This window comes from Diorhabda sublineata, chromosome 3, assembly GCF_026230105.1.
Source record: "Diorhabda sublineata isolate icDioSubl1.1 chromosome 3, icDioSubl1.1, whole genome shotgun sequence".
NCBI lineage: Eukaryota > Metazoa > Arthropoda > Insecta > Coleoptera > Chrysomelidae > Diorhabda > Diorhabda sublineata.
The window spans coordinates 26,342,911-26,367,363 of NC_079476.1; the positions used below are offsets into that span (position 1 = coordinate 26,342,911).

General features: G+C 30.4%; 1 protein-coding gene across 1 annotated transcript in view; it reads right to left on the bottom strand.

Moving 5' to 3' along the window:
- LOC130441848 (heterogeneous nuclear ribonucleoprotein C) overlaps positions 1 to 24,453 on the bottom strand; it is a 218,626-nt gene that overhangs the window by 410 nt on the left and 193,763 nt on the right. The window contains exons 7-9 of the mRNA XM_056775659.1: positions 19,069 to 19,217; positions 18,360 to 18,485; positions 17,526 to 17,719 (exon numbers count right to left, since the gene is read on the bottom strand). Coding sequence (XP_056631637.1) covers positions 17,526 to 17,719; positions 18,360 to 18,485; positions 19,069 to 19,217 — 469 coding nt within the window. The remainder of the gene's footprint in view (positions 1 to 17,525; positions 17,720 to 18,359; positions 18,486 to 19,068; positions 19,218 to 24,453) is intronic.

Sequence of the window (24,453 nt, forward strand, 5' to 3'; positions counted from 1 at the left end):
TTTAAGGAAGATTAGATAAATTGCGTGCTTTGGAAAGTTATAAATAAATAACCGCGAGGTCGAATACCTTTACTTTCACCTCGTGTTTTTCATCCCCCTTTACTCGCCCCATATCTAACAAACCGTATAACGTCGGGGGTAATGGAAAATCTCGCTAGGGGTCCAATTAGTAACATTAAACTAACAGGCAACGGGTACTTTGCATGACAGTTCATGATAAAGAATGAAATAACGGGTTAGACAGGAAGAGGGGTGGTGAATCGATGTTTATTATTCCTAAGGATATCTTAGAACGTATATACAATGTCTAATTTGTTTTTTTTCATCCTGAATCAATTTGTTAACTTCCAATTCGAATTAAAAACTTCTTTCGATCAAAATATTCATAGATAAATTAATTGTTTCTACATTGAGCAGTTAGAAGTCAAAGGGATACAAATCTGAGGAATTTGGTGGATATTATGAAAGTTCATGCTCTGGTTTACTATTAAAGTTGTTAATTACGAATTTTTACATCAAACTGTTTTTAAAAATTACGATTATACTCTATGTTTAATGTTCCTAAAGACATTTTTCAAATCTAACTCTATTTGGAGCAGAAATATTGGATTAACACAAATAGTTGTAATAAGATATACAAAATTATATTTAAAATGGTTGAAATGTTGTCTGGAAAGTCTAAAAAAAATCGATTCGCCGTCAAAAGTTACTAGCAAAAAATTTGTAGCTTCTATTTCTGATATCGGTATTTTGAAACCATAAGTATTAGTTTTATAATGAATGGTCTGTTGAATGAAAATTAATCTTAATTAATTTGTCGAAATTCGTTGAAAACCGTCGAAAATTGTCGAAATTCGTGGCAATTCGTCGAAATTCGTCGATATTCGTCGAAATTCGTTGAAATTCGTCGAAATACTAGCCTAATAAAAGATTCTCGGGGTTATCTATCTTAGATATGCAACATTTGTCATCATCGATGAAAGTTATAAATCCCTTGGTAACGATGGTAAACTCTGGAAAGAATTGATTGACTTTTTCCGCTAAATCTGGTCTTATCTAAATAGGGTAACCCCTTGAGCATCTTTATCACTTGTAGTGTCCATTTTGATGGTTAACTGATAGTGGTGGTAACCTGATATAACGTTCAGTTACCCCCAATTAACATTTTTATAAATAAACATAAAAAGGGTAGTTACGATCGTACTAAATTGTTGGACTTTGAGAAATAGAAACTTTTATATCATTTTGAAAAGAAGAATATAATTTTGAGTTCATTTTTTACCGACAGATCTTTATTTAATTTAAAAATTGAGTGTCAGTTATTTTTTTCGAGCGTAGTTTTATTTTTTAATCCAAAACGTTTCTGAAAATCCCTCGTATTGTGCGAATTATAATTATTTTATAATGAGTACTAGACATGCTCAATTTATAAAGAAAAACTAGAAAGATCCGTGGAGAGAATACATTTGAAGACATGAATTTAATTGTGAAGAGAACATCCCAAGAGATTTTTCAAAATTCGTTCTTAATTGCTTTTGAATTCCAGAATAATCATTATTGAAATCGCTCCAATAAGATTCTATAAGAGAAATCTGGTAAAAACTTAGATTCACCACTTGAAACGGCTTTAGTATCTTCGATATTTAAGTTTTATTTTAATGGCTAATTTCAAGAATGGAAAAATCAAAAAGCGTTTGTTAATTGGACTGTCAAAATTCATATCTTAACGAGATATAATAAAATCTGCTACCACGTGACAAAAATCCACCAAATCGCCTTGGTACATCCAACCTAACCAAATCAAAGGCATAAGACATATTTTCAATTAGTATGCATTGGGATAGTCCGAATCAAACTTTTCGTTTCATAGATTATTTTCTGAATCTCGTGGACTATCTGCAAACTAGTTCTGAATCTCGTGGACCTACTGCAAACTAGATCTGGATCTCGTGGACCATCTGTAAATAGATCTGAAACTCGTGGACCCTCCCCAAATAGATCTAGATCTCGTGGATCCTCTGTAAACTAGATCTGGATCTCATGGACCCTCTGTAAATAGATCTGAAACTCGTGGACCCTCCCCAAATAGATCTAGATCTCGTGGACCCTCTTTAAACTAGATCTGAATCTCGTGGACCTTCTGTAAATAGATCTGGATCCCGTGGACCCTCTGCAAACCAGATTTTTTTCAGTAATTTCGACTATTATGAATTTTCAGACCTATTCGATAATGAATTGAGAAAAACCACCCGTATGTGGTGAAGGAAAATGTGATTTGTGAGGTAAAACGATGAGGTTTTCTGGTTTTATTACCAAACAGAATGAAAACATTGGAACAAATATTTGTAAGTGCTTCGAATCATGATTTGATAATTTTTGGTCTATTCTTTGATTATAATTCTAGATCTAGCAGGAATATTCGATCCAATTTTATAGATATTTATCGTCGCACATACGCGGATGATCCAAAAAGTACCTTTTCACTGAAAACGTTCACTATTGACAGCTGTCAAACAAATATTGAGCAACATGGCGTCTTCAAACTTGAAACATGTACTTTTTCAAGTTAATACCGCCATCTGTAAGTCAGGCTAGATACTTCTAAGACCATATTTGTGCGTCTAAATAAGTTATAAGAGAAACCAAACTCAGTTTAATTATTTATGTTTTTGGTAACAAAATATTTGTGGAAACGGACGAGATTTTATGACAGAAATGAACATGCTTGGTTTTGACATGATATAATGAAATTACTGAGATATTTACCTCAATAAATAAATTAATATTGGAGACGAATTCAAATTAATTTCTTGTTTGTTTACTTCGATTTTCATTAGTCGTTTATATTAATACTGGAAATCCAATTGAAATGAGTCATAAAGTTCTTATCATGATATCTCAGGATAACCAAATAACCACTAATGATAGAATTTTTACGATTATTTCATGTGGATGATTTTAATTACGAATTATAGTACCAATAAAAGCATAAAATGTAAGACTGTATAATTTGTATAGAAAGATTTTATTCAAAATAGATCTTTTTCAATAGAATTCTAGTAGTACCATACTTTTCTATTAACGTTTTCACCCTCTCAATTGCATTTTTCCACGACATTGATCATGTATGAATGATAAACTATATCGAAATGATGATTATCGATTTGACACGAGTTGATCTGATCAATACATATTTAAAAGAGCTTAATTATGATACACCCTGTATTATCCAACTTAGATTTGAGGATTTCAGTTACTAGTTTTGCACACACTTATCGTGTGTTGAAATTTTCATGAAAAATTTGCGTTTCTGACGTGGAATGTACATCGAAACGTAAATAATCTTCTGGGACATCTTGAGAACTGTTAAAACACCCAAAAACACTTGGACACGATAAATATTCATTTCTTTACATTTGTTTTAATAAATTTTGAGTTTGAATTGCATTTTTTCACGAAATTAATTATGTATGAATGATAAATTTCATTACATATAACGTCTCTTTGTATCATTTTTTTTCCGAAATCGTGCTCTGTATAACGAATTTCATTTACTCACAATTTTTTTTCTTATTTCGTGTTAAATCTGATAGTGGTCGTTGGAGTGTGGAAAAAAATTATTAAATTTCGCTGAAACATTGTAAATATTATGAATGTACAAGAATTAAACACGCACGTGATGTTTTCAGTCATTATTATTTTAGATTTACAAAATTGGTAGAAAGTAAAACAAATTCGTCCACCAAAATTTTAACGCTCGAGGCGTGGCCACCAAAATTTCTAGTATTGTAAATTCAGAAGAATATCAGAAGCATCATAGGGTTTTGTTTTGAAATACGTGATCTTCCTCATAAATCCCTCTATTTATTGTTAAAAACTGCGTGAAAAATCGTTGAGTAGTTTTTGATTATTCACGAATATATCGAACAACAGGAATGTCATAAAGCTTTGTTTTGTAATATGTGATGGTTTTTAGATAATACATAGGAAAACCATGATATATCATATATCAGAATCTTCCCCATGAATTACTCTATTTATTGGTGCAAACTACGTGAAAATTCGTTGAGTAGTTTTTGAATTATTCACGAATATATCGAAAAACAGGAATATCATAAACCTTTGCTTTGTAATATGTGATGGTTTTTAGATAATTCATGGAAAAACCTTGATATATCATATATCAAAATCTTCCCCATGAATAACTCTAGTTATTGGTGGAAACTGCGTGAAAATTTGTTGAGTAGTTTTTGAATTAATCACGAATATATCGAACAACAGGAATATCATAAAGCTTTGCTTTGTAATATGTGATGGTTTTTAGATAATTCATGGAAAAACCTTGATATATCATATATCAAAATCTTCCCCATGAATAACTCTAGTTATTGGTGGAAACTGCGTGAAAATTTGTTGAGTAGTTTTTGAATTAATCACGAATATATCGAACAACAAGAATATCATAAAGCTTTGCTTTGTAATATGTGATGGTTTTTAGATAATTCATAGAAAAACCTTGATATATCATATATCAAAATCTTCCCCATGAATCACTATATTTATTGGTAAAAACTGCGTGAAAAATCGTGCAATAGTTTTTGAATTAATCACGAATATATCGAACAACAGGAATGTCATAAAGCTTTGTTTTGTGATATGTGATGGTTTTAAATAATTCATAAAAAAACCTTGACATTCTATATATTAAAATCTTCCCCATGAATAACTCTATTTATTGGTGGAAACTGCGTGAAAATTTGTTGAGTAGTTTTTGAATTAATCACGAATATATCGAACAACAGGAATATCATAAAGCTTTGCTTTGTAATATGTCATGGTTTTTAGATAATTCATAGAAAAACCTTGATATATCATATATCAAAATCTTCCCCATGAATAACTCTATTTATTGGTGGAAACTGCGTGAAAATTTGTTGAGTAGTTTTTGAATTAATCACGAATATATCGAACAACAGGAATGTCATAAAGCTTTGTTTTGTGATATGTGATGGTTTTAAATAATTCATAAAAAAACCTTGACATATTATATATTAAAATCTTCCCCATGAATAACTCTATTTATTGGTGGAAACTGCGTGAAAATTTGTTGAGTAGTTTTTGAATTAATTACGAATATATCGAACAACAGGAATATCATAAAGCTTTGCTTTGTAATATGTCATGTTTTTTAGATAATTCATGAAAAAACCTTGACATATTATGTATTAAAATCTTCCCCATGAATAACTCTATTTATTGGTGGAAACTGCGTGAAAATTGGTTGAGTAGTTTTTGAATTAATCATGAATATATCGAACAACAGGAAGACCATAAAGCTTTGTTTTGTGATATGTGATGGTTTTAAATAATTCATAAAGAAACCTTGACATATTATGTATTAAAATCTTCCCCATAAATAACTCTATTTATTAGTGGAAACTGCGTGAAAATTTGTTGAGTAGTTTTTGAATTAATCACGAATATATCGAACAACAGGAATGTCATAAAGCTTTGTTTTGTGATATGTGATGGTTTTAAATAATTCATAAAAAAACCTTGACATATTATGTATTAAAATCTTCCCCATGAATAACTCTATTTATTGGTGGAAACTGCGTGAAAATTGGTTGAGTAGTTTTTGAATTAATCACGAATATATCGAACAACAGGAAGACCATAAAGCTTTGTTTTGTGATATGTGATGGTTTTAAATAATTCATAAAAAAACCTTGACATATTATGTATTAAAATCTTCCCCATGAATAACTCTATTTATTGGTGGAAACTGCGTGAAAATTGGTTGAGTAGTTTTTGAATTAATCATGAATATATCGAACAACAGGAAGACCATAAAGCTTTGTTTTGTGATATGTGATGGTTTTAAATAATTCATAAAAAAACCTTGACATATTATATATTAAAATCTTCCCCATGAATAACTCTATTTATTAGTGGAAACTGCGTGAAAATTTGTTGAGTAGTTTTTGAATTAATCACGAATATATCGAAAAACAGGAATATCATAAAGCTTTGCTTTGTAATATGTCATGTTTTTTAGATAATTCATAGAAAAACCTTGATATATCATATATCAAAATCTTTCCCATGAATAACTCTAGTTATTGGTGGAAACTGCGTGAAAATTTGTTGAGTAGTTTTTGAATTAATCACGAATATATCGAACAACAGGAATATCATAAAGCTTTGCTTTGTAATATGTCATGGTTTTTAGATAATTCATAGAAAAACCTTGATATATCATATATCAAAATCTTCCCCATGAATAACTCTATTTATTGGTGGAAACTGCGTGAAAATTTGTTGAGTAGTTTTTGAATTAATCACGAATATATCGAACAACAGGAATGTCATAAAGCTTTGTTTTGTGATATGTGATGGTTTTAAATAATTCATAAAAAAACCTTGACATATTATATATTAAAATCTTCCCCATGAATAACTCTATTTATTGGTGGAAACTGCGTGAAAATTTGTTGAGTAGTTTTTGAATTAATCACGAATATATCGAACAACAGGAATATCATAAAGCTTTGCTTTGTAATATGTCATGGTTTTTAGATAATTCATAGAAAAACCTTGATATATCATATATCAAAATCTTCCCCATGAATAACTCTATTTATTGGTGGAAACTGCGTGAAAATTTGTTGAGTAGTTTTTGAATTAATCACGAATATATCGAACAACAGGAATGTCATAAAGCTTTGTTTTGTGATATGTGATGGTTTTAAATAATTCATAAAAAAACCTTGACATATTATATATTAAAATCTTCCCCATGAATAACTCTAGTTATTGGTGGAAACTGCGTGAAAATTTGTTGAGTAGTTTTTGAATTAATCACGAATATATCGAACAACAGGAATATCATAAAGCTTTGCTTTGTAATATGTCATGGTTTTTAGATAATTCATAGAAAAACCTTGATATATCATATATCAAAATCTTCCCCATGAATAACTCTATTTATTGGTGGAAACTGCGTGAAAATTTGTTGAGTAGTTTTTGAATTAATCACGAATATATCGAACAACAGGAATGTCATAAAGCTTTGTTTTGTGATATGTGATGGTTTTAAATAATTCATAAAAAAACCTTGACATATTATATATTAAAATCTTCCCCATGAATAACTCTAGTTATTGGTGGAAACTGCGTGAAAATTTGTTGAGTAGTTTTTGAATTAATCACGAATATATCGAACAACAGGAATATCATAAAGCTTTGCTTTGTAATATGTCATGGTTTTTAGATAATTCATAGAAAAACCTTGATATATCATATATCAAAATCTTCCCCATGAATAACTCTATTTATTGGTGGAAACTGCGTGAAAATTTGTTGAGTAGTTTTTGAATTAATCACGAATATATCGAACAACAGGAATGTCATAAAGCTTTGTTTTGTGATATGTGATGGTTTTAAATAATTCATAAAAAAACCTTGACATATTATATATTAAAATCTTCCCCATGAATAACTCTAGTTATTGGTGGAAACTGCGTGAAAATTTGTTGAGTAGTTTTTGAATTAATCACGAATATATCGAACAACAGGAATATCATAAAGCTTTGCTTTGTAATATGTCATGGTTTTTAGATAATTCATAGAAAAACCTTGATATATCATATATCAAAATCTTCCCCATGAATAACTCTAGTTATTTGTGGAAACTGCGTGAAAATTTGTTGAGTAGTTTTTGAATTAATCACGAATATATCGAACAACAGGAATGTCATAAAGCTTTGCTTTGTAATATGTGATGGTTTTGGGATAATTCATAAAAAAACCTTGACATATCAAATATCAAAATCTTCCCTATGAATAACTCTATTTATTGGTGGAAACTGCGTGAAAATTCGTTGAGTAGTTTTTGAATTATTCACGAATAAATCGAACAACAGGAATGTCATAAAGCTTTATTTTGTAATATGTGATGGTTTTTAGATAATTCATAAAAAAACGTTGACATATTATATATCAAAATCTTCCCAATAAATATCTCTTTTCATTGATGAAAACTGCGTGAAAATTCGTTCAGTAGTATTTGAATTAATTACAAATATTTCGAACAACAGGAAGATTACAGGGCTTAGTTTTGTAATTTGTAATGATTTTCACTAATTCACATAAAAACCTTGTCATATTGTATATCAAAATCTTCCCCATGAATCCCTATATTTATTGGTGAAAACTGCGGGAAAATTCGTTCAGTAGTTTTCTAATTAATTATGAATATATGGAATAGAATAAGCATCATTTTAATTTGTGTTATAATAATATCGGGGGTTTTTCTTGATTCACATAGAACTTACAAGGAAAAAACCAAAAGTTCTTAAGCTTCCTGACTTTCGAAGATAAACGCGATGTAATACTAAAAATGTCCCATTTTCAATTCCGCGAAACAAGAATTCAAATGTCCACGTCTTAAATAGTGCAATTTAAACAAAGAAAAGAAAAATATTTATGTATGTATGTATATCCTTTCCCTTGTACAAACTCGTCCATCTGAGTAAATGTTTTTATCTACAACTAATCTGTAAATATGACTGGTGGAAGAGCTTTCATGGTGCTTTTCAGAATGTCATAGATAAGCTCGATATACCGCTCTGAAAGCGCCCAATGCAATGTTTAGTCTACGTTTCAAAGAAAACTCATTTCTAGACTTTTGCGAATTCAGAACGGCCGCCGATGTTTGTATCTGGACTCCATTCCCTAACACATGAATACATGATTGAAATTGAGATTTATACCTTTTTCTGACTTAAAAGGATTTCCAATTAGCTCAACTACAGATTTCCCGTATTGGAGGCTCAACTGCTCAACGGATTTATATACGAAATTTCAAATATTCCAAATAACTTTTAATTGATTTAGATAAATGTTAATCTAAAAATTTTATTTGAAGAAAAATTAAATAAGCTCAAAAAAAACATTTTTTTGATACAGCTTTTTTTGTGTTTATGGTAATCTACGAATCGTGGTTATTAAATAACGAGATATGTAAACAAATCAGTGTAGTGGTGGCCTCCGTTTGTTCATAAAATAGGAACAAAGGATCGTTGAGAAATTTTAGAAAAACTTCAATTGAATCATTCCAAAATTCCATTTTTTTTTGATAAATTGATGTTCATGTGATTAAGTAATTAGAACAACATCAACTTTTACCTATTAAAGACCTTACAGGGAAAAAATTAAGTAGCATCTAATACGTCGAAAGGTGAGAAATATATTTCCCTGTATCTTTTGTTTATTTTTAAAACCGGCAACAATGGAATGTAATTACCAATAAAATTTTGTGTTTTTCATTCAACTGGAACCGACGTTAGGAATTTACCTCAAAATTTCATTGTTTACATGAAGAAAATTGAAGACCTGATGTCTTTTATAATCTCTTTCGACGCAGACAAAAACCAATTCCTTAATTTAAATAAACATTTCGATGTAATATCGTCACAAAACAGAGATGTTATTGTTTTAACTGTCATCTGCAAGTTAAGGTTTCGAGAGAATTCTTAAGGAATATAAATTAGGAGTCGGTTTTGTCTAGTAGCTTCAATTGGAAAACACAAAGAATTATGGGAATTTGCGAATGATTGTCTAAACGATTATTACATCCCTCGTGCTATTTACGTATCTAAACGTTTACAATGAACATCCACAATTATCCAGAAGTTATACTAATAAGAAAATTTCAGCGCCGTACTTGGAAAATACAGGGTATATCATAAGTTAACTTGTTTTAGTTGTTTTCATTCAGCAAGTTCGTGAAAGGTTTTCACGAATGAAGGACTGGTATAAGAAGTTTAAGTATAGGACCAAAACGAAAGAGAAGCACTATAATGTGGAAAGTCTTTTCCAAAAGGATTGCTTCAGATATCGCTGGAGCGTTTCCAGCGACAGAAGGTGGTGGTAAATACGATCCTGAATCAAGAGGCTACAACTGTCGGTGAAAGAATTAACCAGACGATATGGTAAATCCTTGGATGTCCAAAGTACTTTGTAATTTAGTAAATCTGTGGCTGAGATGATCCCAATCGAATCGAATGGTGGAAAGACCATTTGTAGATACGTTAGGACATTAATCATTGGTATTGCCTCCAACAATTGTGAATAAAAATTTTCTTTTCAAGGATTTTTGTAGAAATAGGATATTTAATGATATCTAAATAGGAAACTGTGTCATCTGTAGTTGTATATACAATCTCTGGGATAGAAGGTTTGGGTTAAAATATCCAGATAACATCGGCCAAAGAGAGACATTAACGAATAGATTAGAGCGTATCGAAATGGGCGCGACTTGTGATTACCTTGCACGAGCCCCTATAATTTATCATACTAGGGAATCATTATTACCGACAGCGTAGCTGCAAAATGCGGTGTGTTTGATAGTTTAGTCAAAGTGAAAATTGCTCAGATATTCGATATACTATGAGTATAAAAGGGCAATCGGTTTAACAGTTAGTGAAAACAAATAGATGGGTTTTATGCATATTTGCGACTGTTTATGAATAAATCATTACATCAACAAAAAAACTCACCCTTTTCATGGAAATATTATAATGATTTACGTATCTTTTTACACACTTCGTATTCTTGGGGTTAATTAATTTATTTACACACTTAACTTCAATAATTTACTTATAATTATCAAGAATAATTTATTATTTATTATAATTATGAAGAATAATTTACTTATAATTATCAAGAATATTTTTTTAAAATTTAACTTATTGCGGTTCCATAAATCATTTATATACCTTAAGAAAATTCTGGAAATTATTTAGAAGAAATACTGTCTGCTATTAAAAAAGTTATATATATGAATAAACATCAAACGAGTTGAAGAAGAAAGAAGTTGAAAAGAAAATAGTTTTTGTTGAAAAAAAATATTGAAAATTCAAAAAATTTGTAGGTAGTTTAAACATTTCAGTAACACCGCCATATTGCGTGATGTACAAAGTATAAAATAAACACTGAATATATGGTTTGAAAGAGTTGGTTTTTTCACGATCTTTTGAGATTATTTTAATATAAGTAAGATTCAAATCAAACTTATTTTAATATTTTATAGAAATTATGCTTTTAATTTTTAACGTGATTATGTAATAATTTGAGAACTTGACTTAGAAATTCACATATATGGAAAAATGTTTTATTTATACGAAAGTAATAAATAAAAACTGTATTATAACAGCACATGCTACGTTGCCGGCAACGATAACCTCGTGATCATCAAGCAGACAAATGTTTCTATTAAACCTACGACGTCACAACTGGAAACCAATGAGAATCGTTTTCTTGTGTAGTTTCAGTTAAATATTTAAATATTATTTATAGTTTGTGACATTATTTGTGACAAAAACTCATGAAATAAACACTTTTTGATAAAATGCAAACACCATATTATGGAATGGGCAGAAATTTCTTTTTATGATTGAATAGAATGAAATCAAGACAAAACATAGACGACGTAGTCATACGGAGTGCTCCGGGATTTCATACAAAAAAATTTGGAGTAAGTAGACGACGTCTAATTAATGCTGTGACATAAAAAAATGTCTTATCCAAAACATATGAAAATGTATAAGAAAACGAAAAATTATGATCGACTTTTCAGTACCTATTGAAAAAATTTTTTTGTAGCTTTAAAAATCGAATTCAATCAATTTTAACTTTTGGAATTTTATAAATCACTTAAACAACATTGGGACGGCATTAACTATGTTTAGTATAATAATAAGTAGTAAATTGAATTTTGGTTGGGTTAGATTAGGTTAGGTTAGGTTAGTAGTAAATTGAATTTTATTTAGGTTAGGTTAGGTTAGGTTAGATAGGATTAGGTTAGGTTAGGTTATATTAGGTTAGGTTAGATTAGGTTAGATTAGGTTAGTAGTAAATTGAATTTTGTTTATCGCATCAACAGATTTTTTCAATTAAAATTATGGTGATATGGAGATATTGATAAACAAACAAAATTCATACTTCAAATATGAAATAATTCAAAATTTTTCTTGGAAATACAACGCTAACGATATGTACAAAATAATCAAAAATATTCCGAGTAAAAATCGGGATTCATGTAACCAAAGTTATGAGGTTATGTTAGAAGCTTTCGACCTTCTTTCGTTGCTGCCAATACTATCAACAAAGTAACTATTTCTATAGAAATTGTTTTAGTTTTCATGAATTTGGTGTTTACTTTATTTCGTTGACATTTGACATTTAACAGTGACAGATCGTCATTGCCAACATTAAAACTTTGCGTATAATACTAGTTTGCTTATCATTCATATGTACAAAATAGAAAAAAATAGATTAAAGTAGCCTTGCATCTTTTACTAGTCCCAAAATTGTACATTAAACTTTGACATGACATTTGACAAGATTTTTGAATGACATAAATCAATTGATCTGTCAATATTATCCAATTGACAAGGTTAAAAAGCTGTCATTGCTTGTCAATATTTTCATATTAAACATAGATAGTAAATTTATTTTTTTCGAGCTCGTTTCATCGATTTATTTTGAAATAATCATAAATATGGATTATTTTCCTATTCATACCCATATTTCAATTTTACATTTATGAAAATTTTTATACGTTTTAATAGTTTTTTTACGTCTCTTTTTGTTTGATAGTATCAGCGCGTTTACGCCCTCTTTCGCATTTTGAACAACCGTTAAAAATTTATATTTCCTCTTTTATACGTACTTGGTAATAATTTGTTTTATATTTACAATTTCATGGTAGCACAGGGCTGGTTTAAACTCGATATTTTTTACTACATGTTTCAAAAACTTTTTTACGTTTATTTTATTAAGTTAGGTTAAGTATTTCTGATTATACAAGACAAATTATGAGCTTTTGTACATCGATCTCATAACCTCACTTTAATACATCGACCTCATAACCTCACTTTAATATATGGATCTCATAACCTCACTTTAATACATCAAATTCATAACCTCTCTTTAATTTTTATTTTTTTTAAATAGTATTTGACAAATTTGTAAGTAGGATGAAGGAAGATCTAAATATACCTTATTCAACTACGACAGGTGTATAGATTAGATAAAATCTAGAATAAGAACACCTGGAAATGACAGTGACAAACGAAGGAAAAGAAACCAAGTAAAACGACGAGAAAGACAAAAATTGTCTTTATAAATCGGTACAACGTGGATTTTAACCTATCTACTCCACGTTCAGAATTACTTGGGGGCTCAATAATTCACAACACGAAAAAAATGCACAATCATTTGCCAATTTATAGATAGATTGAACTTTGATTATCAGACATAAGAAAATTTTATTGTATGTTTATGGGAAATTATTGTAATTGTTGTAATTGAATTCATTTAGTGGAAAAAATAGATATCTGAGCAAATTGCAATAAAGAACTATATGAAAAATAAAAATTTATATAGCTTCGATGTTAGCGTATCGAGAGTTATGTTTTTTTTTTGAAAAAATTTAACCAAATCGATTTCTTAAACTACAATAAAAAATTATTTTGAGTTTTGCGAATATCGTAAAAATAAATTGAGGCCGGTCCTTTATTGGATGATTAACAGCAATTAACGTCAAAGTGTGTCATGTTTATGGTTTTTTTTATGGGGCAGTACGGTAAGTAGTAAGATAGACATAAATACGTCACATAGTGCCGTTTTATTAATAACAACAAAGAAAATTTGATAAAAAAAAAGGATAAAGCATAAACTGTAATTACTATATTGAAAAAAAATCGAATTTCATTTTTTTTTCATTATTTTACCTTTTATTTGTTCTCTAGAGTATAAGGGATGAAACACATTCGTAACTTTGGTTTTCCCTTTCTTTTACCCTAATGGGAGGCCGAAATTATACCGAAAGTTAATGATCCTGTCGGTTTCAAGTTTGTATTCTAAAATATAACACTCTAGGGTGGAATTAATGTTGATTAACTCCAACCCTTAATTTTTATTCGTATACCTTTTAATGAACTTAATTCTGATAAACACATCTTTAAGAATTTAATCTTTTTTTTTTATTTGGTTTAGCCTGAGCGGAAAACTTATTTTATGAACAGCCCTCGTACTATCAGATGATTTTAAAGATTTTGGGATTTGTTCCAAATAACTATACACCAAGAAAAATGTTATTATTTTATCTTTTGTCGGGAAAAGATGTAAATAGGTTTTTTGAAATGTTTCTGAGCCGTATTTGATTTTTCAAATTATAAATTATGTTTATGTTTCTAAATGTTCTTGATTTTAAGTCTCTTTTGTTTCAAAATTAGTTTTTTTAGTAATTTTTAAAAGATAGATATAATTTAAAAGTCGAAACGTCTAATTTTATCTATCTTCGAAAAATTATCGAAAAAACTAATTTTAAAACAGAAGAGATCTAAAATCATGAACATTTAGAAACATAAACATATTAAAAGGTCTAAGAAATGAGAAATTAAAGAAATTTATCAAAATATGTAGATGAAAAACTGAAATTTATGGTGAAAACTTGATTTTTTTTTTGAATTTATACGAAAAAAACTGCATTTTGACCAAATCTATACTAACTTTAGTTAGTTTTTCATCTTCTCGCAGAACTATAGTTCGAAAAAACACACTTTAAGCCATCTGCGTTTTATAACTAATAGAACTGAGTTTGATCTATTGTTTTTTTTTAACTCAATTCGATTCTTTGTTATTTAATACAGTTCAATATTTCGAAATGTATAGAAATGTTGACGGTTTCATCTCGATTTTATAAGTCTGGAACTGCGGGCTTACGTAGCTCGCTCAATAGTTCTATCTTTCCCACTCTAATGCAAAGGATACTGAAAGAAATTTATGTCTCCTGATGTATCTAATCAGGATAATTAAAAAATTCGAATCGAATCATTGCATTTTCGTCAGTCGTCGATAAACAAAAATTATAACATGAAATAATTCAAAATATAAAATTTATTCATTATATTTTTCCAAATCGTGTTTTTTTGATAAAATCTGCTCATAATCTCCCTTTAAATAAGTAAACCTTCTTGGGCAACTTAGGATTCTGCTTGCTCATCATCTGAACCGGAGATGGCGGTGTAAATTTCTTATGAGATCCCTCCAAAACTTCCTCTTCTTTTTTCCTAACTTTCTCCCCATCAACATCGAATAAAAGTTGATACAAATCTGGTTTTTTTACAGTATCTTCCTTAATATTATCGATTTTCGATTCATTTCTAATATTAATTACTTGTTTTGAATCATTTTTATCAACGATACTTCCTGATTTCGATGTATTCGGAGATGTTTTCGATTTCTTCAACAGACTTCTCAAAGTGATCGATTTGTTTTTCGGAATATTATCAGTTTCGTTACATTCCGCTATCGAAATGGAATTTTTCGGGGGAACAGACAAAAACGGAAACTTCTCATTCGATCCTTTCTTCGAAGTATCATTTTTCGTGATTTGATTTTTCTTCCAGTTCATTCCAGAAAAATCGGTTTCTTCGAAAGTTTTCCTCAAAGCAAATCTAGCAGTCGAGGGGGTTTGTAAAGATTTTTTCGACGTATCTGATACATTTTTTTCTTTAATTTTCGAATTAGCTATAATTGTCGATAACGAATCGTTGGAATCTATTGGAGACCAAATTAGATCCCCGGCTTCGTTTTTCCTGTAAGGTTTTTTGTTATTTAACTTTTTAGGAGGTAACCAAATATCCTGACCGTTATCGAAAGATACCGTCATACAAATTAATTTAGTTACGAAATCCCGCATGTAATCAGTATTTTCATCATCCGAATCATCTTCGGATGATATTTCTTCTTGTTTATTCAATTTTGGAGCTGGGAAATTATTCCAGAACTTACTGCATTGCTCGAATTGTTTGTTGGTTAAAACCGGAATCGCTCCGTTGGTTTCAGGTTCTTTAATTTTGTTCAAGTTGTTTAATCTTGTTTTTAAATCATATTCTGGTATCAACATTCCGTAATTTCCTACCGCTGCATCTTTAGATTGAGTTTCTATTTTTTTATTTTTACATATTTCATGCATCACTCTATGTCTTTCATCTTTTATTTTTTTTAATTGTCTCAAATACCTTTCTCTATCGGCTTTAATTTTTTGAACGTATTTATCTCTTATTGATTTGATTTTTTGTTTCCTTAATGAATGTTCTTTTTCTTTACCTTTCATTTGGAATATTTCCGATTTGAATTCTTCTTTTATTTCTTGTAGTTTTTGTCTATGGTTTTTTCCTACATATTGCCATTTATTTTCTAGTTCTTCGAATCTTCTTTCGCATTCGCTTTTACCATTTTCTTTTGTCGTATCATCAGAACTGTTGTTACCAGAATTTTTTCCTATACCAATTGTAGATTTAGTCATTATTTTATCTGTTTTTTTAGTTTTTTTACCGTCCGTTTTATGTTTTTTGTTTAATCTATTAGTTCTTTTTAAATTAGTAGGGAAAACTTGATTTTTTCCTATGTGTTGTATGAGTTTTATCAATAAAACATCTTGCATTAAAGAACAAAGTAAAATTTGAACGTTTGGGTCTAAACAAGCGTCTCGTATATTAAAAATCAAATTCGACGTTGCATTTTGTAGATTTTTCAAAGAATAACTATCAAAACTTGTAGAAGGTTCTTCGTGTGTGAATTCATCTGGAAAATTGAAGCTATAATCTTCTTCATCATTTAAACATTCGTTTTCCGAAGATTGATTAGTTGCATTACGATAATTAGTTGAATTATGGATTGCGGTCAAAATTTCAGTTGTTTTATTAAAAGCGTTTTGTACATAACTTGTATCTCCTCGAATAACTTCGAAATAATCATTTTTGATATTTTCTAAACTAGTTCTATCCGTTTCCGAAGGAAATAAACAACATAATAAAGTTAAACCTGTTATAGTAAATATCGAAGCAGCTATTGATAAAATCGTTAAATTTTCCGGAGCTTTCATTTTCTTTTTAGCTTTCGATTTAAGTTTTTTCCAATCCGTTTTCGTTTCTTCTGTTTTATCTTCGACCGGCGATTCTTTATCATTTTTATCATCGGGAATATCAATTAAAACATGTTCTAAATCGGTTTTATCAAGTTTTTCTTGTAATTCGGTCTTGTCAAATTCGTCGATTGCGATATTTTCTATAGAACTGCTTCTAGAACTTTGTTGATCGCTCAAAATTTCCCACGATGTCGTTTCATCGGTATCTAAATCATTTTTTGATGATATATGGTCACTCATTATTTAGATTTTAATATCGGAACAAGAAATTTTGACTTATCGGTATCTAAAAAATAGTTGTGACAGACGTCACGCATTTTTTAACGATATAGTGATAAAAATAAATAATGAAAAAACTAGTTGTAGCGTATTTATACATAGTAATCAACTATACCAACTGCTACTTTAAAAAAAAATCTCTAATGTCAAAATTATAAATTCTTCTTTTTTATTTTTGACTGACAGTTTAGTAAGAATTTGACATATAACACAGACAATTCATATGAAAGAAGAAACTTCTTACTTTATCTGGTGTGTTATTATCTCTAGGAGAATTCGTTGGTGGAGAACAGTTTTCCATTGATGGTATACCCAATTCGTATATATTCAACATGTGGGCAGCTTGGGCGTGTACCATGAGATCCCAAGCATTTTGGAAAGCGTCTTTACATTGAACACATAAGAGAGAAGCTGATGCGTGAGGATCCTCCGGAGATTCTGTAACAATTCAATGAAAACTCAAAGAAAATATTATTTTCTATACACGACGATTGATACTAAAGTTTCAATATGTGAAAAGACTAACAATAAGTTTGCAAAATGATTCTCTAGACTGACCCTGTCTTGCTACTATGGAATCTTAAAAATTCGGCGAATTCGCGCGGTGCTTTCCGTTTGATCTTTATTTGTATATAATTTTTTAGTAGTGGGCGGTTTATTTATAGTATTTCTTCTAAATAATACTGCCCCACCGACAGTTTTAATTATTCTTAAATGGAGACGTGAGGATTCTGTTGGTTCCAGTAAAGTTATTACGATTAATCTACGGATCATCCTGATTGAGTTCGAGGTACTGATCGCAAAACTCCAATTTGCGATGGATAACATCCTGGTGGAGAAACATTTGTCGTAAAAACGATCGTATATTTGAAAATATCTCGATAACCGCACTGCAAATTGGTTTGGCTGCTCAATTAAAGCCAGAGCTACAGATACCGGTCGATTAGAACGCGGCGCGTCGACAACAGAGCCCGTTTTTAAGAATTTCTGGTACGTTTTCCACCCTGTTGAACGATTTGGTTATTTATTTTTGAAAACGCGTCCTTAATTATATAAAGTGAACGAAAACAATACTCACTGGATTTATTTGAATCACATTTGCAGGTGAAACGTAATTTACAGTAGGTCTTTTTGTGTTCGAGGAGTTCTTGGAGTTCGGAAAAAAGTTCTCTGCAGTTACCGCATATCAATATATCTTGATTACCTGAAACAAAGTATACAAATTTGTAAACTACGTGAAAAACTTTTTCTTTTTTTTAGGATTAATGCATTTATTCGATTTTCTGAGAAGGAAAACATTATGATTTGAGTTTGAAGTGAATAAAGAAGATTTTCCATGATGCAATCAACACCCTTATGATTTTATTAGTTTTTATGCATTGGATTTGATTAAAAAACTAGTTGAGAAATTTTTTTATTGTCATCATTTATTTTTTCAATTTCTTTACTAGCACTTTATTTAATTTAATCGTACTAACGTTAATACCACGATATAAAAGAAGAAAAACTGGGGTATGCAAACAGCAAAAAACATTTGTTTTTAATTATACAACTAATTTGGAACTTGTAGTAGGAAAATCCTCTAGAGTTCAAACAATGGCCAACAATCCTAATGACCACTTTATATTAATCGCTATCGAATTAAATATTCAAATAACCCCCGTAGTTTGACGTCATAAGCGTGTGTCGCCATTTTATAATGACATCGTTTCTTACGTAATGTCGGATTCCGACTTTAAATTTTTAAACGTTATAACACATAAACTCATTTTTATAATAATACTTACTATAAACTTTGAGTTGGTCGAGTGGTGGAATAATCGTTGTTTTTTGAGATTGATTTTTACCATTTCTAGTCGTGGTCATCAACCTCTGTCTCTTTATAGGAGGAACCAGTCGAGTGGGTCCGACAGGAAACGCTGTCGAAGCGTAATAACTGAAATAGAAAAATTACCAATCGAAATCAAAATTGTTTTACGGACTTTTAAACACAACAATAAATGATTGTAGAATCGGGAAAAAAAAAACAATTGGTTTTCATATAATGTTTATCAAGAAATGAGTTTTTCTTGGAAACAGTTGGACTGTAGCGCGAAATTAACGGTTAGTTTATAAACTTAGGAACAACTCGTTCTAAATAGTAATTGCAGTCTTTATTCTCTAAATAGACGTTTACGTATGTGATAAAATCACTTTCTGATAAAAACTTTGGGGTTAGGGAATAGAAAAAAGTCACTAGGACTCATATCTGACGAATTCGGTGAATGGTTAACAAATTTCTGAATTTTAGACATTGTGATCACTCAAGATCGTAAAGGCGCGTTGTCCGGATGGAAAATATTTTCTTGTCGCACTATTTTCAGCGTTCATCATCACTATTCGAGATATGGAACAGTATTTGTCTCTATTTTTCATCTAGACTGTTAATTTGTTCCTAAAATGTCTCTAGGACTCATATCTGACAAATACGGTGAATGGTTAACAAATTTCTGAATTTTAGACATTGTGATCACTCAAGATCGTGAAGGCGCGTTTTCCGGATGGAAAATATTTTCTTGTCGCACTATTTTCAGCGTTCACCATCACTATTCGAGATATGGAACAGTATTTGTCTCTATTTTTCATCAAGACTGTTAATTTGTTCCTAAAATGTCTCTAGGACTCATATCTGACGAATTCGGTGAATGGTTAACAAATTTCTGAATTTTAGACATTGTGATCACTCAAGATCGTAAAGGCGCGTTGTCCGGATGGAAAATATTTTCTTGTCGCACTATTTTCAGCGTTCACCATCACTATTCGAGATATGGAACAGTATTTGTCTCTATTTTTCATCTAGACTGTTAATTTGTTCCTAAAATGTCTCTAGGACTCATATCTGACAAATACGGTGAATGGTTAACAAATTTCTGAATTTTAGACATTGTGATCACTCAAGATCGTAAAGGCGCGTTGTCCGGATGGAAAATATTTTCTTGTCGCACTATTTTCAACGTTCACCATCACTATTCGAGATATGGAATAGTATTTTCCTCTATTTTTCATCAATACTGTTAATTTGTTCCTAAAATGTCTCTAGGACTCATATCTGACGAATACGGTGAATGGTTAACAAATTTCTGAATTTTAGACATTGTGATCACTCAAGATCGTAAAGGCGCGTTGTCCGGATGGAAAATATTTTCTTGTCGCACTATTTTCAACGTTCACCATCACTATTCGAGATATGGAATAGTATTTTCCTCTATTTTTCATCAATACTGTTAATTTGTTCCTAAAATGTCTCTAGGACTCATATCTGACGAATACGGTGAATGGTTAACAAATTTCTGAATTTTAAACATTGTGATCACTCAAGATCGTGAAGGCGCGTTGTCCGGATGGAAAAATATTTTCTTGTCGCACTATTCTCAATTTTCACCATCACTTTTCGAGATATGGAACAGTATTTGCCTCTATTTTTCATCAAGACTGTTAATTTGTTCCTTTAATGTCTCTAGGACTCATATCTGACGAATTCGGTGAATGGTTAACAAATTTCTGAATTTTAGACATTGTGATCACTCAAGATCGTAAAGGCGCGTTGTCCGGATGGAAAATATTTTCTTGTCGCACTATTTTCAACGTTCACCATCACTATTCGAGATATGGAATAGTATTTTCCTCTATTTTTCATCAATACTGTTAATTTGTTCCTAAAATGTCTCTAGGACTCATATCTGACGAATACGGTGAATGGTTAACAAATTTCTGAATTTTAGACATTGTGATCACTCAAGATCGTGAAGGCGCGTTGTCCGGATGGAAAAATATTTTCTTGTCGCACTATTCTCAATTTTCACCATCACTTTTCGAGATATGGAACAGTATTTGCCTCTATTTTTCATCAAGACTGTTAATTTGTTCCAAAAATGTCTCTAGGACTTATATCTGACGAATACGGTGAATGGTTAACAAATTTTTGAATTTTAGACATTGTGATCACTCAAGATCGTGAAGGCGCGTTGTCCGGATGGAAAATATTTTCTTGTCGCACTATTTTCAACGTTCACCATCACTATTCGAGATATGGAATAGTATTTTCCTCTATTTTTCATCAATACTGTTAATTTGTTCCTAAAATGTCTCTAGTACTTATATCTGACGAATATGATGAGTGGTTAACAAATTTCTCACTATATATAGTTATTTATTCACGTTTATCAAGTTCAAAAAGACTGTATTAAAGAATAGTTTTGTACTTATGAGTAAACTCATATTTTTTTCATCTTCTTTGCTTTTTTATGTTTTCTTTAAACTGATGACATCCATTTGTCAATGGTGAATATTAGTTTTGTTTACTCAAAATGAGAATACAACTCCCCGAGGACGCATCTCCAGTTGAATATCTTAACGTTAAATAAATAGGGGTTGCTACTTAAGTTTATAGAAATGGCAACGCCGATGTGATTATGTCAAATCTGACACTGACATAATGAAGTTTGACGTTTTTAATGTCATACGAGTGGTATTTGAGATGTTTACAGATACTTGAACCATTCATTTTGGTCGAGAAGTGTGTCAATGAAATCGCTTCGACTTTTGGTGATGAATTTCGTAAAACTAGTCCAAAACATCGATTCTGTACGTAAAATAAAATTTTCAAAAGTCATAAAACCATATCTAATTATAGACATTTCTATAGTTTTACTTTTATCACTATAACATGTGAAACCATCGAATTAATTCAAAATTTTGAACATTTTCCAAAAAAAAATTGTATCTTATTTTATACATAATTCCCGTATGGTTATTTTTCAACATTACCTCGTAAGATTTTTTTGTTGGTGGCGGAGATTACATAAAAAACCGTATATAGACATCGGAATGTCATTTAAGAGGTGTTCCGAGACGATTCTTTTCTTTTTTCACGAGATAGTGAGTTATTTACCTTTAGAAACGTCTTTTCCCGATCAGAGGCATCTCGACGAGCTTAGGACAAAGATAAAATTTGCAAAAATACCATATACAGATATGCAGAGCCGGATTTAGTTAATTCCAATGCAAATAAATAGACGAGATGTTTTATAATTTTTAAATTATGATAGTTTTTTGTTTAAAAATATTTTAGTTACAAACAGATGCGTTGAAAAAGTTATTAAAACTGTTATAGAGGAATTTTTTAATGCTTATTTTAGTTTAATAATATAAATAATTGAATAGAAATTGATCAAAGTTGTAAGTTGGTTCTGCTTATGAATTTGAGCGGTGGATAAAAGTTTTTTCGTAAAATTTCGACAATTTGCTTGAGTCCATTAGAAGTATATAGATTGTCCTTTGTTGCAAAATAAAAAGTAATATATATTTGGATAATTTTTGATGTTTCCAAAATCCGTATCTGTATCAAAATGTTCCAGTCGATTTTTATAGAGCTATGAAGATAATTTAACAATCTTCTAATGAAAAATTCGACACGTTGATATTTATTTAGAAATTTTGCATTTTGCTGCCCTCGAGGTTTTTTTCACACAAAAATCTCTCTTTGTTTTGTTGATGGACATCTACTTTTTACTGTATACAGTCATTTGGAAGGTTGGTTTTTCATATTTTTCTATGGAAATGAATTATTTTCTACTTCCCACTGGGATCGAAAACATTAACAAAATATTAGTATAGAGCAGAGATGTCAAATTAAATTTTTCTTTCAAAATACTGTCCAATTGAAGATATCCATCAACTCCATTCGCAAATGAACTGGTGCTTGTGAAGCTTCAAAATTGAATTGAGAATTCCATTTCATTCATTTTGTGTCTTCAAATTGAATTTCGTAATTAAATTTTGTAGAAATTGAGAATATTCGTCCAATTTTTTCTGATTCACTGTGACAACTGATTTATAATGAAGAAAATGGTCCAAAGCTTGATTTTCCAACAGCCTCAACTTTATTTCAAAGCCTTGAATGACAATCAGATTTTTACCCTGTAACTTTATATTCAGATCAGTCAAGTGTTTATCCATATCTACCGAACAGGCACATTAAAAATTGCCTAAACTGTCGATGATTTAGTCCTCAGCTCTTTATAAAACTTACAATTTTAATTATAGGTTGCAGAACATGGTTAATTTTTAATTGTTTGGATGCCAATGATTCCTGATGAATTATATAATGAAATCTCATAAAATTCCCTGATATTTTATATTTTAATTTAGTTACAACGCCCGAATGTTTGCCAGCTACAGCAGGAGCGACATCTGTAGTGGTACTGCTAAATAAATTCCAGTCGAGTTCATATTCTGAAATCAAATCCTCAATTTCAAAGTTACTGGTAACGCCTCTTATAAAAACATCAAGTTGAGGTTTATCAACAGTATCAGTGCTCTCGTCAACAGCCAGTGAAAAGTTTGTAAATTCCTTAATTTTCTCTTCCAGTTCAAGAACCAAATTTTGAAACATCAGTGAAAGATTTTGATTTTGATTTCAATGCATCTTAGTTCTCTGTATTAGCTTCAGTAAACATCGATTGTTAACCTTGAAGTTTAGATTTTTTCAATGTAACAATCAAATTAAACTCCCTACAAACAGCAACTGCTCGATTACAAATCAAACCTTTCCATTCTATGAAAAAATACGATTTAAACTGAAAAACTCTGCACCTCATTATCAACTTTACGTTTTTGTGACATTATACCAAAATCCAAATGCACAAATCTTCACAATCACTAACGTTTGGCTTTGATTACTCGACTCAACTGACTCACGTCGCACCAACGCACTCGTTTTATACGGTTAAGGAAGTTTTTAGTCTAGATTCAAACCACGTGGGAGATTTAATCGTTCGCGACAAAAATTATTTTTATTTTGTACATTACTAACAGAAAAAGACTTAAAAATATAAATTCTGATAGTTGAAATATTGAAGAAATTTGTGTATCGATAATGAATTATGGAAAGAAAATTCAACGTCAAACAATCAACCCCCGTCACGTCGAGATCATCCACAGAAATGTGGCTGAATTAAAATTTTATGTAGCTGAAAATAAAGTCGAATTAGAGGCCGTAATGTTGAAGTTTGGGGTGTAAGCAAATATTCCTGGAACCGTTATAACACCAGAAAAGGAGAGCAAGAGTGCATTCTCTGTGGGGACCCTCTTACATATTCATCAGGGGTTATCTGTTGGACAAGCTGCGGTCT